At 42.4% G+C, this 18,208-nt stretch overlaps 1 protein-coding gene across 1 annotated transcript in view; it reads right to left on the reverse strand.

Moving 5' to 3' along the window:
• Positions 1 to 17,867, reverse strand: part of SYNPR (synaptoporin) — a 306,233-nt gene extending 288,366 nt beyond the window's left edge. The window contains exons 1-2 of the mRNA XM_084797148.1: positions 17,634 to 17,867; positions 17,444 to 17,509 (exon numbers count right to left, since the gene is read on the reverse strand). Coding sequence (XP_084653274.1) covers positions 17,444 to 17,509; positions 17,634 to 17,651 — 84 coding nt within the window. The 5' untranslated portion in view covers positions 17,652 to 17,867. The remainder of the gene's footprint in view (positions 1 to 17,443; positions 17,510 to 17,633) is intronic.
• Positions 17,868 to 18,208: the final 341 nt, after the last annotated feature.

The raw sequence follows: 18,208 nt of genomic DNA on the forward strand, positions 1-18,208 counted from the left end.
CTGGGCCAAATAGACTCTGGATAAGTACTCCTGTCACGTCAACCAACGGCCTAAGGTTCTCTGTCTATTGCCTGTTCCTGAGAGGGACTCTCGAAGTGTTAAGATTTTACTTAAGGTTTCTTAATGCTAACTTCTGTCCCTAGTCTATATCTGTCCCATCAGATGTACACTCAGCTGACAGACAGCATCCAGGAATCAGCTGCGGACTACAAACTGCTCCAAACGGCTACAAGCCCTGGACTTGCTGAAAGCTGGTGTGAACCATTCCAGCCAACAGTGATTGCTCCCTGTCTCTTCAGCTGTGTCCGCACACCAGATGCTTCTGATAAATGCCTCATTGCCTGAATCCCCTCCTGGCCTTTGACTAGCACTCTAGACTTCCTGGGTCCTAACAATGATGTCCTAATTTCAGCAGGAAGTAGTTACACAAAAGAGTCTGTTACTCCTTATCATCAACAAAAGGCGGGAATGTTAGGGCTAAAGGAAATTCACGGCAAAGGCAACAAAATGGCTACCAATAGTGCCTATTGGCATACCAAGACTCAAGGCGGCCACTAAGCTCTTTATCAAAAAGGTGCCTGTTATAACCAAATAAATCAAGATCTATCAACAAGTAGATTCACTAGCTGAAGTAGTTCCACAATATGAAAGGGCATTCAACCATCTTTATGGGGAGCAAGGAGAGTATTGTGTGAGAAAATGTTGTTTCTATGAAAAACCTTTCAGTAATAATTAGAGAGAATAGAAAAAACAAACAAACAAAACAACTCCAGATAAAATAAATGACTGGTTCTCATTCTCAGTTTCAGGTTCTTCATAGAGAGTAATTCTGATGTCAACCATCACATGGCCTATAGTCCTTCTGTTTCTACTAACTACTATTGGATCTTATATCATTAGTGACTTAACTAGATACTCAAATTACTGTGTGAGTGCCATTAAGCTGATGCTTATTAAATCCCAAAATGAAGAAGTATCCATGACAGACTCAAGGCTTTGACTCAGGATATAACTCAAAGAGGGAATGTGATGGTTACATATTATGTTGAAATTACTGTGCTTAAGAGGTCTATGAAACAAAAATGCCCTTAACCTGTAAGCCTCAGTTTCCCAGGGACAGATAACTTCCTGGAATGCTGATGGCTGTTCATGTAAGATAACAAGATGTGTGTTTAATTTCTATAAACAAGCTTGCCTGCCCCCAGGGTACATGCTTGATTACACATAGGCAGGAGGTATGTAGGTAGGAAATATGTCAGGATGTATGCTTGCCCCAGGTTGGACAAAGGCAGAAGTAGGTAGCCTTGTGGCTTTTGCCTTTATAAGTCCCTGACTAATGTAATTCAGTGCCATACGCTAGGAATCTCAGGTATGGACCTAGGAGTGTCCACTGTCTTGGCCCATATTTAGTAAAGCTTGCTTCAAATTTGGCTCAAAAATTGTTGTAGTGGTCTTATTCCTGCCTGATGAGATTAACATTAAAGTTTTATATGATGCAACATTTGATATGCTTACGTGTTTGCTTTTATTTATAAATTATTAGCAATATTAAATTCTAATTTAATATCTTTGCTTGATTTGTTTTTAGAGTTATATTAGTTTCAAAAGCTGAACTGATAGCTCTCTTGGCATTATCCAGAAGGTTTGGAATGATCAATTACAGTAGAGATGATATAATTTCTCCTGGAATTGTTTAAGAGAATTGACTACTGAACACTTTTCATTTTTGATAGGATAGTTTATGATTGTCAGAAGAAGTCCAGGAAAGGAGTTCTGTGAGGAGAATTCTGAGTGCTTATGAGGAGCAAACAGCAAGAGTCTGTGACCTCAGTTTCTTCAGGATTGCTCTTGGAGTGTGCTTTCATGCCCCGCCTAGGTAGCCCGAGAGGAGTGGGTTTGCTTCAGATTAACCATTGCCATTTGCTATTGTTATTTAGAGCCTTTACAGCCTGAACTCATGTGAACTTTACTCATATAACAATTCTTAACCTTCAAAGTGTAAATGTCCAGTGTTCTAAATAAAGTTCCTTATTGCATGAGAGTTTATTCCATCTCATTCATCAGTTCCCAGACAGCATGGCCCCTAGAGTAGTGACATACGATGATAAATTAATTTTCTTTAGGAAAAAGAGAAATGTTTAAATGTGTCTTTTCTTCTGGTAACTTTCTCTTTCAATAATTTTTCTATCACAGAAACAAAAGAAAACAAAACAAAGATGGGAAATACCTAATCCTCTTGTTTTTCTAAATGTTTTCTAGCATTTGCCTCAGCAACTGTGGCTCTATTTTCTACAAATAAGATACTTTCAATTAAAATAAAACGCTATCCTTTCATTTTTTCATTCTAAGAAGACAAAACTTTCTAAAAGTGAACTCAGAGCCAAGTGTAATGTCGCATAGGTGTAATCTCAACAGGTGAAAGATGGGAAACAGGAACATCACAAGTTCAAGACTAGCCTCAAGTTTTTCAGGTCAGCCAGGTCCACATGAGATCACAACTCAAAAGAATATTACTTTCTTTGGAGTTGAAAGATAACGAAGAACGTGCTTTGCCTGCTAACAGATCACTGATCACCTGAGACGAACACTGGGTAGGTTCTGACAATCCATCATCTTGTCCATGTTTTCCTCAGGGATATTAGCTCTTTATATAGGGATTGGATCTCCAGGGGAGGACAAAAATTTTTTGCTGCCAAGCAAACCTAGGGTCAAAGGTCGGTGCTCCTCTTATCACTTGAGCACACTGGACTGTTGTTCATTTTTCTAAGCCTCATTTTTTTCCTAAAGAGAAAGAAAATGAGGATACATACATTTGTGAAAGTGGCAGTCACTTGTATGGATCTCAACAAACATGTATATAAAGCTGAAAGTGGGACAGAAGGGTTCTCATGTGTGCCTATTTGTAACCACCACAAGCACACTACTACCAGAACCTCAGCTTGCACAAAAGCCATCACAACCTTCCACAAGCACTTCCGCAAAGACAGTTCTCCATTCTCTCCCTGGGAGTAGCGCTAGATTTGTGATTAGACCATATACTCATGATGACTATTTCAAATTATCTGTTGAAATCCTCTTCGTTCTGCCTTCAGTAACTTCCTCTTGTCCCAACCTCCTCGCGGTGCTCAAACAGACCGTAGCACACGCTTTCCCGCTGCAGTGCTCTACCACCTTCAAGCACACATCTTTGTTCTTTATACAAGCTCTCCCTGACTGTCATGTAGGTTGAGCCATTTTAGTGCAGCTGTTTAAATTAGATGGCCCAACATGTAGAAAACAGCACAGTGAACACAGAATAAGTGGCAACAACTCTTTCCTAAATTCGCAAGAGACCAAGGTGGCCGGGGAAGTTTAAATGAGAATGCCCCTCACAGGCTCCAGTATTTTAATACTTGACCCCCATTTCTTGGTTCTATTTGAAGAAGTTCAGGAGGTGCAGCCTTGCTAGAGAAAATACATTACTGGGGGCAGGCTGTGAGAGCTAAAAAAGCCTCACACTACTTAGAATCTCTCTGCTTTATGCTTGCAGGTGAGGATGCAAGCACCTTGACTTCCCACTCCATGCCTGCCACTTGAGGCAATGCCTCCCCACTGTGATGGGCATTCATTCCTCTGGAACTATATGCCAAATTGCACCCCTTCTGTACGTTAATTTTTTCATGTTCTTTTATCACAGCAACAGAAAAGTATCTAATTCAGTGTCCAAAAACAGCAGTGTGTGAGGAGGAGGCAGAATGGACTGTAGCAAGCGTGCTCAGGAATATGGTCTGAGAAAAGGCTCCTGGCACCAGGAAGCTGATAATTTTTGTCATATTTTATATTGTTTACTTTATTGATAGTTTTTCTATAATTAAAGGCCGTGTATGCCTCACCTCCCCCTGATGGTACAACAATGCTCTTTTTATCCCTTCTTCCCGCAAAGAGAACCACTAATGCTCTGAGTACCTTCAGCCACCCCCACATTCTCTTTCATACACTTGTGCACATCTCACTCTGCCAGTCATATGTATGGGTACAACTTCAGAGAGGCCCTGACTAGGGGCTGATGCTTAGAGTCTCACTGAATGTAAAAGAAGACACCATCGGAGTAAGTAGACTTAATGTGCAATAGAAACAAACATAAACAACTAGAGTAGTCAATTTATATTATGAAGCTGTTTCTGTTCTGAAAGATTTGTGACAACAGTAACCTCTTTGATGGTCTCAAAACCATCCATATATCTGTCTGTGTTTCAAATAAAGGAAGATAATTAACGTCTCTGTCCAAGCCAGGGCACAGAGATCTACATAGCTTCCAACAGCGGAATCATAACATGACCTAGAAAATGGAAAGCAGCAGCTTACGTAAAAGTTCATGTGAACAACTGCCTGCGTTGGGCAGCTGAGGCTGCTGCTTCCCAAATCAATTCTGTTTATTGATGTGTTTCCAAATTAAAGCCAGAATGCAATCTTTGTGAAAAAAAAAAGTGCAACCTCAGTGCAAGATTAAAGAAGTAGTTATTCAACTAGACTTTGTATCATATAGAAAAACGTGCAACTGGAAATGATCTCTCCAAAACCATAATATTGGAGGGCAACTTGTTCAATTAAAAAAAAAATCTTAAAATGAAAATTGGAATCCTGGGATTCCATGCTTTTAAAAGGGGTATTTGTGTGTGTGTGTGTGTGTGTGTGTGTGTGTGTGTGTGTGTGTGTGTGTGTGTGCATGCATACATATGCACATACACACACATATACACATTCAGTGTCATAGAAGATGTATACTGGAGGGATGAATGATCCATAAGTTAAGGAACACTAAAGACCGTCACTAAAGCACTGGGTTTTGGGGGAGACTAAAGATCAGATTCTTCCTTATTCATGTGAAATGATTTAGCCTTTCCTAAATCTCAAAGCTTTGGCCTTCGGAAATTTGAGACAATAAATGTTGGTTGTTCGTGATTCAATCAGCCATCACTTAAGGTCTGAGACAGGTGTTGAGAAACGCATCCTTGGGCAATTTTATCACTGGGCTTCACAGAATGGTTTGCTCTACAGACTATGGCAGCTACATTGTCTTCTGTCTTAGTAACTGTCATTGACTAAAACATCCTCATGTGTACATAATTATATGTGTACAGGCCTGGAAAATTAGCATATCATGTCAGATGGAAAATGTGTTTGTGTACACAAACATATCTTAAAGTGTATTTTCAAAATATTAGCTCAGGTAGCTCTCATCAGAACACTGGGTAAGATTTACTTACTGGGTTTTGCTTTATTTTGTGATTTTAACTAATAGGCATATTATGAGGGTATAAAATAGTTCTAGTTACCTTGGGCAAAACAAGCTCCCACCACCACCAATGTAACTCTCCAGTGTAAGCACCGATCTAGTCAGTGTGGCAGCATTGCGTGTACGGGAGAGGCAGGAGGCCATGTAGAGTCGGCCTGTGATCCTTCATGCTCACTTACCAGCTGTGTTGCTGAACAAATGCACTTTAGAAGGCCACTGAATGAAGATAGGCTGGGCCAAACAGTGCGTGCTTCAAGGTGAGAGAAGCAAAGAACAACATTTTCTCTTCAAATCTATCTACTGGTGTTGCTAAACATGTTGCTTTCTGCCAAGTTATTTAAAGTTGAATGCTGCTGTCAGTTTTACACATACCACTTTGTCATCTTCCGTATGTTTCTTATCCTTGAGAGTTTGTACACATATTTTGATCCTATTTACTCCCAGTTCTTCCCGGGTCCACTTCCCCTCACCTTACCGAACCTTCTGTCTTTAAAAAAAAAAACCCTTCAAGCCCAGTTTGTGATGCCCAAATATTCTTGGATGTGTGGTATCCCATGGAAACATGGTCTAGATGGGGAGGGGGGCTATAACCTTAGAGAAACTTGATCCTTTTTTTTCCCATGGCAGCTAATAATTGTCAATCACCCCAGGGATAGTAGTGGCATTGTATGCCCCACCTCTCTTTACATGCCTGGGTTTTGCCTGGTTTGGGTTTGCACAGGTCCTGCCTAAGCTGCCATAACCACTGCAAAGGCCATATGCACAACTGCTTCCTTGTAGCCATCCACTGCCTCTGGCTTTTACACTGGTTCCTCCCCATCTTCTGCAAGGACTTCTGAGCCTTGAGAGGAAGGCTGCAATATGTACTTTCCTCTTAGATCTAAGCATTCTGCAGTTTCTTATTCTCTGCATCAGCTCCGAGTCTCTAAGTTAACCTACATTAAGTAGAAGCTTCTCCCAGATGACGATTGAGAGATGCATTGATCCATGAGTACAATGAAACATCCTTAGGAGTTGGTTTAATACCACATCTAGTTAGCAACAGAACAGTAGTAGATTCTCTCCTACTTTACATCTCAATCACAGCTTCTCCTCCCAGTCCTCCTTCTCCTCTTCCCTCCACTTTCCTCCATTCTCCCCTCATGGCTTTGAGATTTTAATTTTTTAGCCTGTGGTTCCCAGTAGAGGCATAGTTACCCTGTTTGTCTTTTTAAAAATCAATGTTGCATCTCTCTCTCTCTCTCTCTCTCTCTCTCTCTCTCTCTCTCTCTCTCTCTCTCTCTCTCTCTCTCTCTCTCTGTGTGTGTGTGCATGAGTGTACACGTTTATGTTGGTGCTCCTGTGCAGAGGCCACAGGAGGGCACCGGGAGCCTTCTTCTATTACTTTGAGTTGTTCTTTTGAGACAGTCTCTTAATGAACACACCCCATTTGGCCTAGCCTATCTTCATTTATGTCTTATAGTAGTCTCCTAAAGTACATTTGTTCAGTAATACAGCTGGTGAGTGACCAAGTGAGATCACCAGCCAACTAACTCTTCATGACCTCCTGCCTCTCTCATACATGCTGTGCTGCAAAACCTACCAGTAGATTGGTGCTTGCATTTTATTTGTCAAAGCTGGCATAGGCAATGCCCAGAGATTTCTCTCTTCACTCCCAGGCACAATGCTGTGGCTCCAGGTATGGACAATATCATACCTGGCTTGTTACTTGGGTGCTAGGCTCCAAGCTTAGGTCCTCAGAGTTGGACAATAAACACTGTTAGCCATGGGCCTATCTCACCAGACTACACATATACTTTCAAATATAATAAGATGTAAATAATAATAAAAATAAATATAATTAAAAATAAAATATAAACTCCTGAGTGATGTTAGTGATCTCATAAATAATTTTGGTTTTCTTTCAATTGTTTCATAAATGCAATTGAAAGGCCTAACAGTGAAAGTTCTAGCATAAACCTCATTTATTATCTATGATAGATGAAAACACACCTTCCCCATTTCCTTACAGAACTGTGGTAGCAGATGTACACTAAAGGCAGTTAGTAGAGCATTTCTGTAGGAAGGATTCTCAGATGCCTTACCTCAGCCTTTGCTTTGATGTTTTGTAAGGCTGAAGACTCCATTCATTCTAGACAAGGGCATCAGCACCGAACACTATCTCTAGACCAAGTTTAAATTCCAGCTTACGGACCGTCATCATTACTGAGCCTTTGAATGGGAGTTTTCATATTTTTAGTTCACATGTTTGCATCCTAAATGCCCATCCCGTTTTAGAGCTGACAAATTGATAAAGGAGTTTGCTCAAGAATTCTTAGCTATTTGTCAAAAATTTAAAATACGTCTTTGATGTAGGTGAAAATCCGTAAGAAACTTGAGGCTCAGTGAAGTTGATTTGCCCATGAACATATCCAAGGTTGGTGGTTGAGCTCAAACTTGTGTGGTTCGAAATTTAGCATATTTTATCTTCTATTTTGATTCAACGTCTCACTATGTATTCCTAGCTGGCCTAAAGCTCTCTATATAGACCAGGCTGGCTTCTACCTCACAGAGATCTGCCTGTCTCTGCCTTCTTCTGTGGTCTGGAACTAAATGCATGTGCCACTACACTCGGCCTTTCAGCACTCTTTTTTTTCTCTCTCTCTCTCTCTCTCTCTTTCTTTCTTTCTTCCTTCTTCTTTTTATTTTTGGTTCACTTTTGGGATTTTTGTTTGTTTGCTTTTAGAGGCAGGGCTTCTCTGTGTAGCCTTAGCTGTCCTGACCTCACACTTTGTAGTCCAGGCTGGCCTCAAACTCACAGAGATTGCCTGCCTCTGCCTCCCTGAGTGCTGGGATTACAGACATGCGCCACCAACCCTGGCTTCTCTGAGCACATTCTGTATCAGGCTATAGTCTCTTCTTAACTAGCCACCTCCGTTCCCAGATGCAACATCTCTCAAGATCTCTAAGTTTCACTCTGATCATGGGCCAGTATCTGCCAGTTCTCTAGAATCACTCTAAGCCTTTCCCCTTTTTAACTCTGGCCCCCAGCTTCAGGAAGGATTCCAGCATGTCAGCAATCTGTCTATCAGGTACATGCAAAACCATCAGGTGAAGTCACTGTACCAAAGCAGAGCCAACAGTCTACAGTAGACCAGATGGACAGGTGAGTGCTTCCTGTTGACACCACAGAGGAATGTCTTCATATTTGGCACACACGTCCTCTAAAACACAAGCCTAGGGAATCTTGCTTCTCCCACACAAGAAACAGACAAAATCCACTCATTCTTCATCATCAATGATGGAACTCATTTGGCTTAAGTAATTTCCCAAACAGCCAAAGGCATTTAAGTGTTTATAATCTTTCTAAGTATTTAGATATTTCCTGACTTCCCCAGATGTCTTCCTGGGCATATGTCCACAACAGATTTCTTAATTTAAATTTCCTTAGCGAGTGGACTAGTGAATGAATATTCCATAAGAGATACAAGGTAAATAAAATTTTCTGAAGAAACAGGAATCTTTTTGGGCAGTAAGAAACTCCCCAGGAAGCTATTTTGGGGGCACTTAGCTTGAAATTGTGTTTTATTTTCTGGTTGCATTTGATAGTAGAAAAGGAATTGAACTAAGAATGAGAAGAAAATTTAAACTTCTTAAAGTCTTGTTTTTTTATTGGTAGATGATAGATACAGATAGATAGAGACTTGTGTCTTTTCTCTTATTGCTTCCAGTGGGGAAATCACAGCTACCCTAGACACCTGTGAGGAGTCTCCATTAATGGAGAAAGCTCAGGAACACTATCCAGGACATGGAGTTGGCATCATGTCTGGTTAGATGACTTACTAGTTGTCTGACTTTAGGAAAATGATTTGATCACTCCATTTATAAACAAGGTTACTAATTAGTCCTCTGAATGTAATAAGAAATCATATGATTCATTTGCAGCAATAGGAAATTTGCTGGTACCTACATATTATAATTAGTGCTGTTTGTGTGTGGTTTATGGTCACACCACTGTACACCTTTTTCCAGTGGGAGGACAATAGAAACCAACACACACACACAAAGCATCACTGATGTAACAGTACAGCATGGAGGAACCTGTGTTTATACAGAGCTAGAAGCCTAGAGAAAATTCGCTGCAATTGGATGTAGCATCATCATTAACAAGGTCTTTTCCAGTTACAGGTCAGAGCTGTGGTACACACCAGACATTGATGGAGGCTCTGCTAAAATTTAACCCTTACAAGCAAGCAAAAGATGTGACAATTATGATATCTATTTGATGCTAATGGACCAGTGAGGTTCCATAGTTGGAACAAATGAAGTGAAACATGACACATATATAACATTATAATATAATATAATATAATATAATATAATATAATATAATATATAGCACCTGGCTGATTCCAAATCCACATTCCTTCAAATATCAGGTGGATTGTACATATCAATGAATCCTGGTTCCCCTTCATGAAAGAGACAACATTTGTCACGTGAAGCAAGCCAATGATGTTTCTACAGATTTTGTTTTCTACCAAGCCACATCACACACAGCACATACATACAAACTACACACAGAGAAACCACATACCACACACACACACACACACACACACACACACACACACACACACACACACACCACATTTCCATTGTGCATTCATCTATTGGACCTGACATGCCCTTAACGTTAAAGATTGTCCCTCCTACTGATTCATTAAAGGCCAGTCTAAAGGAGAAGAGATTGACTCTCATGACCCTCAAAAATCAGGCCACAAGTGACAGAACAACAGTGGACATTTGACCTGTGGGCAATGAATCCCTTCACTAGCTTATTGGCTTATGATATGGCCTAGGGTTGATAGTTGGCTTAAACTAAAAAAAAAAAAATGATCAGCAGGGGCAATCAAATTCCTTCTTTTTGGATGTCAGATGAGAATCCTGGGTAGACTGAGTGATACACCTAGAGAGAACATGCTGAGAAGGCAGGCAGGAGAGTGGTGAGAGTGTCTAAAACGCTGGAACGGCAGCCACCTTGCTAAGGACTCTTGCTGCTTGGAGCACTTAGCATGGGGGTATGAAGGCTGGGCCTGATTCAGTCCTTACCTTCTGCTCTTTTCTGCTGCTGAATGTGAGAATGTCTGTAATATCCCTTTCTCTTGCGTTTCACTTGGTTTATGTGAGTTTATTCTCTTTCACAACTAAGACCAACAGCTTAACATGTCCTTCCATGGTCCTTACAATTCTTCTTCACAACAGATTACAGGAAGGGACTGTGTTCTCTAGAATCCACCTCTTCATCCTCCACTCTGTTTCTCACTTCCATCTTTCCCTCACTTCTCCCACTTAATATTGAGTAAACCCCAGGACCTGGGAGCCATAGAAGGATTAGCAGATGTTCTTGGAGTCTTGGAGTCTTTCTATAAAGAGCTGCACTAAATCCTTATAATGAGCAGATGAATAAGACAAGCTTCTAGTTTGGCTAGAATGTAAATACATCACTATGGGGTATTCTCCAGACTCCATCAAGAGTTCAACCTTAACCAGCAACATCTCCTGTCCCATGCTGACCCCTAAATGAAAAGTGATTCACAAGCCAGTAGGGGTTGGGTAAGAAAGGAAATGGAGCATGTTCCGAATAGAGGAACTGGCCTGTTTGAAAGCCACCTGATCCGCAAGGAACCATCACTGGGAGTTATACACGTCCAAGAAATGTGAAACATGCACAGAGCCAGAAATCAGATTTGGAAAGGGTGCATGTTTGCTTTAGGCGAGAAATTAGATTCAACAATATCTTCTGTGTGTCTCTACATTATGTGGGTGTATATGTGCACATGTCAACGCATGATGTGTGTGTGTGTGTGTGTGTGTGTGTATGTGTGAATCAGAGGATAGCCTTGTGGATTTGTTTGTTAAGCATCATTCATGTTCATTCATTTATTCACTCATCTGCATAGTCTCTCCCTAATTTGACTTAAGGATCTTCCTGTGTGTCCACCTCCCAGTGTTGGGATTATAAGTAGCTGCCACCATGCCTGGCTTTTGCCATGGCTTCTTGGGACCACACTGAGGTTCTCATGCTTGCAAGGCTAGCACTTTACTGGCTAAGCCATCTCCCCAGTCTGAGCTTCACTCACTCTTGTAACTTCTGAGGAGTCGGAGGCAGAGGCTAAAGCATGGAGGTTGTTTAAGAAAGAAGGGCTCAGCCCTGTGGGGAACAAAGCTCAAGCTCCCACACTTCAGCCCTCACAGATCCTCCACCCAACAGCCTTCTGCCATTGGAGCCATCATCTGGAGCACTCGTCTTTGGCTGTCCAGGGACTTTTTGTGCATGACGTCTTTTCAAATTCCTCACACTGCGGGGCAGCAGGCAATGTTCAGGTGAGGAAACACAGTCTTACAATAAGGCTAAGCTAACGCAGTTAACGAGGACATCCAGAAATGCAACAGAAATGACATCGAGCTTACAGAAATAAAGGTACTGGTCCTGCACACATGTATCTTGCAGGTCTAGAATTTTAAAACACCAACACATGACTATTTCCCTTTTCACTTTACACCTGTGACAGGGAGAAATTTGAGTCCTCCTGAGAGAAAGTGTCCCTCTGTTATTTTTCCCTGTTCTGATGGGCCGTCATGCCAGCTGCCACAGTAAGCTCACAGAAGCATTATGCACTGAATGTTGGGACACTGCTGAGCACCATGCACGTACCCATTCATATTCCAACTGAACACAATTTTGTCAGAGGGGAGAAAGTTATAATTAAATCCACATTAACTTAGATTTAAATACATCAGACCCTAATGGCAGACTGCCACTCAGGACTCTGATTCTCCATCTTGTTTATATTACAAGGTGGGAGTGGGGGAAAAGAGTTGCTTCATGCATGCAAAACAAAATAATTACAATAAAATATGATTATATTATTAACTTCATAATCAAAGACTTTTGTAGACATTTTATCTGGAAAACAGATTTTAATTAAGACTTGCTTGATTAACCAATAATGAGCAGAAAATTAAACCAACTATAAAAGACAATAGATATCTCTTGAACTTGCTCTAAAAACAGACATTCCTTGGCATTTTCAGAAAAATTCTCAAATATATATCTTGGTGGGAGAGATAACACAAAATAAGGCGGTGTTGGCTTTTAGATAGTCTTTGAAACTTTGTGATAAGTGACATGAATGCTTGCTGAATGGAGGAAGAAGACTGTAGCATTTGAGGAAACATAGAGTGGAGTGAGGTGGTGAAGTCTTTCCTTTGGCATTCTTACTGGCTTTGTTCTTGATGGGTTAGTTAGGATCCCTGAGCCCCAAGGTGAAGTGATGTCATACAAAGCCAACATGACACTTGAGACATAGCTTCATATGGAGCTTACAGAGAAATGTGACTGTTGCTTCTGTTACTAGGGGTTTGACAGTGTGGTCATCATTATGCTACATTCTGCTATAGGTATCAATTGGTGGTCACCAGCAACATGCTATCTCTAGCAAGATAGTGGAGAGCGGTGAGATTATCTCTTGGAGAACATAGCTTTGAATTTAGGTTCAGAAATAGAAATTATATAAATGCTAGTGCAGCCATTTAAACAGACCACATGCATTTCTGGATTGGCTGGCTTCATCAGGGAGATAGAAAGGCAGAAATGAAAGTTAGAATAGAAATGTGACTGGGCGTGGTGGCGCACGCCTTTAATCCCAGCACTCGGGAGGCAGAGGCAGGCGGATCGCTGTGAGTTCGAGGCCAGCCTGGTCTACAAAGTGAGTCCAGGACAGCCAAGGCTATACAGAGAAATCCTGTCTCGAAAAATGAAAAAAAAAATGCAGAACAGTAGACATGTTATAGTATAATTAGAGATGGATATCAAAAAACAAAGCTTAGAAGGCATGGACAAGTTGATTCCATAAGGGCGGAATCTGGAGCTGCAGCACAGCACTTGAGGACTCGTCAAACCACACAAGCATCATCCAGCAAAAGTTCTGTGTACTGTGCCAACAGGGTCAGCACCTGAAGCATTAGTGTGTCCTGAACAACACAAACATGTTCAGCCCACTTTCAACCTCACACGAATACCAAGGTGCAAATCCAGAGTTTATAAGTAGCAGAGAAAAGAAATAATGTGTTTTATAGCAAGTTGAGGTAGGGAGGGAAGGGGGCGAGGCCTACTTGTAGTACTGAAGTTACAAAATAAGAAAGTACAAAAGTGAACTTTTGAACTGAAGTACAAAAATGAACGAACCAGTGGTCTGTTCATGGTTTTTCAAAAATATGTTAAACAGGATAAATTAGATGTTTTATAACACTTCCAAATAATGCCTTAAGAGATTTATAGGACATAATTTCTCACCAAGTAATAAATGAAATAAACAACCAGAGCCAGGTCTGTGTTTTAAATTTCTGGTTTTGAAGAGTGAATAAAAGTCTGCTAAATTGATTCAATAGAGATCAAGGATGGAGAAGCTTTGTCCAAAAATGTCTGGAAGTGGTTGAGGCTTTTCCCGCCATGCTTTTCTATGTTATTAAGACTTTAAATGTATTTCATCTGCAAGCTCTCCATAAGGAAAGAACATATAACGTATATCTTCCCTCTGAGGCTATCACTTAAAAGTAAAGGATGGCTTCAGGTGGGAACCAGTTCAAATGGTCCATCCAACAACATGAGTTATTAAACCTCACTAACGTGCAGACCTGTAGACAAGTGATACATCTACAATTGTGACTTTCATGACTTCCCTTAAGCCATTCTCTATCAGTGACCACCAAATTACATTTTGTAAAAAAACTCACTATTTATTAGTTCAATTGTATATATTGTTTTGCTTCCCTCTATGCTCATATAAAAAAAACCACACACTCATGCATACACACACACACACACACACACACACACACACACTGTATTTCTATAAAGGGCATGTTATGTTCGGCAGTTACCCTGCACACCTGATGAAGTACATCATTTACATACTGATTAACAGAATGAATATTGTTCTTCCATTTAAAGTTTTAAGAAATATTTTAAAAAGAAAGGAAAGCTTATTTTCTTCCTTTTCTCTTTTTAAGGATTCTTTTGAAGCAGGATCTCACTGTGTATCCCAGGGTCATCCCCCTGCCTCAGCCTCTGTATTGCTTGAAGTACAGTTGAATAGCATTCATTATGCCTAGATTCATTTTTTGAGAGTTAATAATTGTATCAATGAGGATTATAGGCATCGGCCTCCATGTAATGAATATTAAGTTAATTCATGGTTTTTTAATGGTAGTATATTTAATCATGTGCACAAATTACACCTTTAAGCATTTTTCTGCATGGATTTAATAGTTGTTTCCATTTTTTCCCACTGCAAATGATGCTGTAACAAATATCCTTGAACATACCATTGTGGGTTAGATCTGTATGTATCTTCCAACACTGGCATGCTAAACCCTAATCCCCAAAATGGCAGTGTTAGATGGTGGCACATTTGGGACATGAGTCATTCACAAGGTCAGAGCCCTCATGAAAAGCATTAGTACCCTTACAAAGGGCAGGTGAGGACAGAGAAATGGTGCCATCTGTGAACCAGAAAGTGAGCCCTTGCCAGACACAGAATCTGTCACCCTTTGGTTGAAACTTCCAGCCTTCAGAACTACAAGAAAGAAATCTCTCTGGTGTAACAGCTGTCCAATTTAAGGCGATTTATTTATTGTAGCAACCCAAAAGGACTATGGAACATATATCTTTACAGGGACTTTTATTGCTGTGTCGTAAATGCTGAAAGGAATTATAGCTTAAAGATTGGAGACGCTCAGGCTCAAAGCCACTTTTTATCACTTTGTCAACTTCTACAGAGGCAGAGAAACTGGGATATGTTAGGTGCACTCTCATTACCAACAGACAGTTTTACAGATCACTCACTGCTTACCAAGTGATCTCAATGGGACCAGTGAAAGGCACAGACGCAGAACAAATATGAACTGTATGAGGAGACTCTACTTCCACTCGCCATGACTGTCATCATCTGTATATACAACGCATATGTCCCAGAGAAGCTCCACATGCCACTGAACTCACACAGGTGTGTCCTTGCTCTTCCTCTGGCCAGTACTGTTATTTCTCAGTCTACAGAAAAGACAGCCTCTAGTACAATGTAATACAGTGTGATACTTCTCATGAATAAATGAATAAAAAGTAATGAAAGCCCAGAGAATGGAGTGAGTCATTCATTTTGGGGGTAAGAAATGGTAGGCGTATGAGACACACTTTACTAAGGAGCTATCCTTTAAACATCTTCCCTTGACCTGGAATGTGAAAGAGAAATGCAAATATTCACTGAGGCGAACAGCAGTGCCTTTGAGCTCTGAGGAGACAGTGTGCCCCAGCGTGGGGCTTCTTCAGCATTGATGAGTCCGAGCATTACCCACCACAGGAGCTTGTGTAGAACAATGGTGTGGTTGGTGAAAGCCCATCTTCCTAGGGTTCTGATTGGCTGTCCAGAAAGCTGCGATCTCAACCACCTCACTCAGACCAGGCTTTGTAACATATCTATCGAGGACTTGTGTGGAGGGTCAAAATTTTTGCTGAGGAATGAGTGGGATTTGAAGACGATGTGAGACAGTCACGGGTTGTATCAGAAAATGATGTCAGGTTTCTGACCTTTGGGAGAAAACAAGTTGGCAACAGAAGTACTGTTTTGATTTTTAAAAAAGCGACTCCTTCCCAAGAAGCACTAGTTGAATGGCTAAGTAAATTAACGCAAGGAGGAGGTTATGGAAGACAATCGAAAGGTTCGCCAACTGCGAGAACAGCATGGCTTGTTGGATTTGGCAACAAGGAAAAAAACCCAAACCAATCAACCAACTAAACAAACAAACAAACAATGTTACTCAGCAGATAAGTGTACTTGCTACTAAACCTCATAATCCAAATTCCAACGCAGAAATCTATATAAGTGGAACAAGAGAACCAACTCCCATATGTTGTCTTCTGACCTTCATACATGCACCATGGCCTTGGTGTACACACACACACACACACACACACAGAGAGAGAGAGAGAGAGAGAGAGAGAGAGAGAGAGAGAGAGAGAGAGAGAGAGAGTAAAAAGGGAAACAGTATCAGAATAGCCAACTGAAAGCCAGCAGCCCCACCCTTCTTAAAGAACTTTGTTGAAGAGGTTAAACTGCTCCAATCAGGCATTGTGATTTAGGTCAATACACAGGACAGACGTGATTACCTCCAGCCTGTCATGTAAACATGCATCACATCTGTGTAGTTGAAGACACGCCCTGGTCTCCGAGTCTGAAGCACAGAACAGGCTCTTACATAATTTCCTAGCTGGTCGGCGTTAGCGCCTGTGATTAATGCTACATGACGGGCTTTGAACTTTCTGTTCAGATGGCTTCTCTAGCCTAGCAGAGCTCCTAGCAAGAGGAAATGTGTGACCCGCAGACTTCACTCCTGATAACTATCATGCCAGCCAAGAGCATTGGCAATGCTCCATGAGGCCTCGTGCCTTGCTCCCGTCTGCTGACAGATTACCACAGAACTCTTGAGGTGGCTGTTTACAGCAGAAACAAAGCAGAGGAACAGTGTAAGTTACCACAGCCCAATCATTAGAGAAAGCTGATTAAGGATTCCTCTGGGGGAAACCAGAGGAGTCCACTGTAGTCTTCCTCCACATACTGTCTAATTCCTGGAGGCACCCCCCAACCCCCCACCACCCTGCTCTAGCTGGAGCTCCCAGCAGAGCAGTGGGTGCCTGAGCTGTGGAGTGTCCCTGCACAGATCAGAAGCTGTCCGAGTGCTGACCAACTTTTCCAGTTTGGACAAGTCCTCCCAGTTCTGCATATCTGATCCTGGGTCCCTATGCTGCCTGGTCTCAGGCTGACAGTGGTCCAGGGAAGAGACCAGAACGCCCTGGAGGCTTCCCTTTCTCCCTCCCACCTCCCCTGCTTTCCCACCAGACCCTGCTGGCTAGCAAGCTGCTAAGGGAGGTGATTCAACCTCCTGCACAAACGCATCCGCTCTTTCCCTGGAATCTAGTGTGACCTCCACCTCACACAGCAGCTCCAGAACCGCACTTCGGGAGCAGGCAGGTCTGAAGGAGCCTGGACCCCAGGCTGTGAACAAACCCGGCAGAGAGCGCCCCACTTGACCTCTTTCTAACTGGCAGCTCGCTGCCTCACAGCTACTCACCAACTCCAAGGCTCGCAGGAAGGCAAGGGGTTCCTTCAATGCCCGAAAGGTGCCCGCCGAGGCCAGCTACGGAAGAACGAGACAAGGGAGAGAAAATACAAGTATGAGCGGAGGACTGGGGACACCTGTCCAGGGTGTCAGAGTTCCCCAACCCTAGGCCAGCCGCCCTGCCTGTCCTGTTCAGTTCTACCTGGCTCACAGGGTCCATGGCTCGTCCTTGCTCTGTCTTCTGCACTGATTCTCTTCGGGGATGAAGTCCCTCTGACCTATGGTCCCCAGGCTCAGAAGCCACTTCAGGCCCGGAGCAGCTGACCCGCGACCCGAGCGGGGAGCGCTGGCGGCCGGTGCCGGCTTGCTGAGCCCAGGCAGTGCGTGCGCTCCAGGAGCTAACCCTGCGGGAGGCAAAGCGGAGCTGAAGAGTGGTGGGCGGGGCAGAGTGGGCTAGGGAGCAGCAACAAGGGAGGGGAGAAAGCCAAGCTATCAGGGCCAGGCTGTCATTGGCCAGTCGCAAGCTCCTCGGGGGAGGGCGTCCGGGTGGGCAAGGCACAAGGCGCGCACATTGGTCCAGATCCTAGGCGCTGGCGCACGAGCTGCTTTAGGCTCCGGGGAAACTTTGGGGCTGTTGGCTGGCAACAGTGGGCTAATGTCCTCAGCAAAAAGGCTGCCTGCTGCAAGAAGGGGCTTCCTGTAAAAAAAGAACAGCCAGTGTCAGGAAAGACATGAATTCATTCTGGTGACTTCTCTACAACAAAGAAGCCATCACTC

The sequence above is a fragment of the Acomys minous genome, assembly GCF_964271855.1.
Source record: "Acomys minous genome assembly, chromosome: 9".
NCBI classification, from domain to species: domain Eukaryota; kingdom Metazoa; phylum Chordata; class Mammalia; order Rodentia; family Muridae; genus Acomys; species Acomys minous.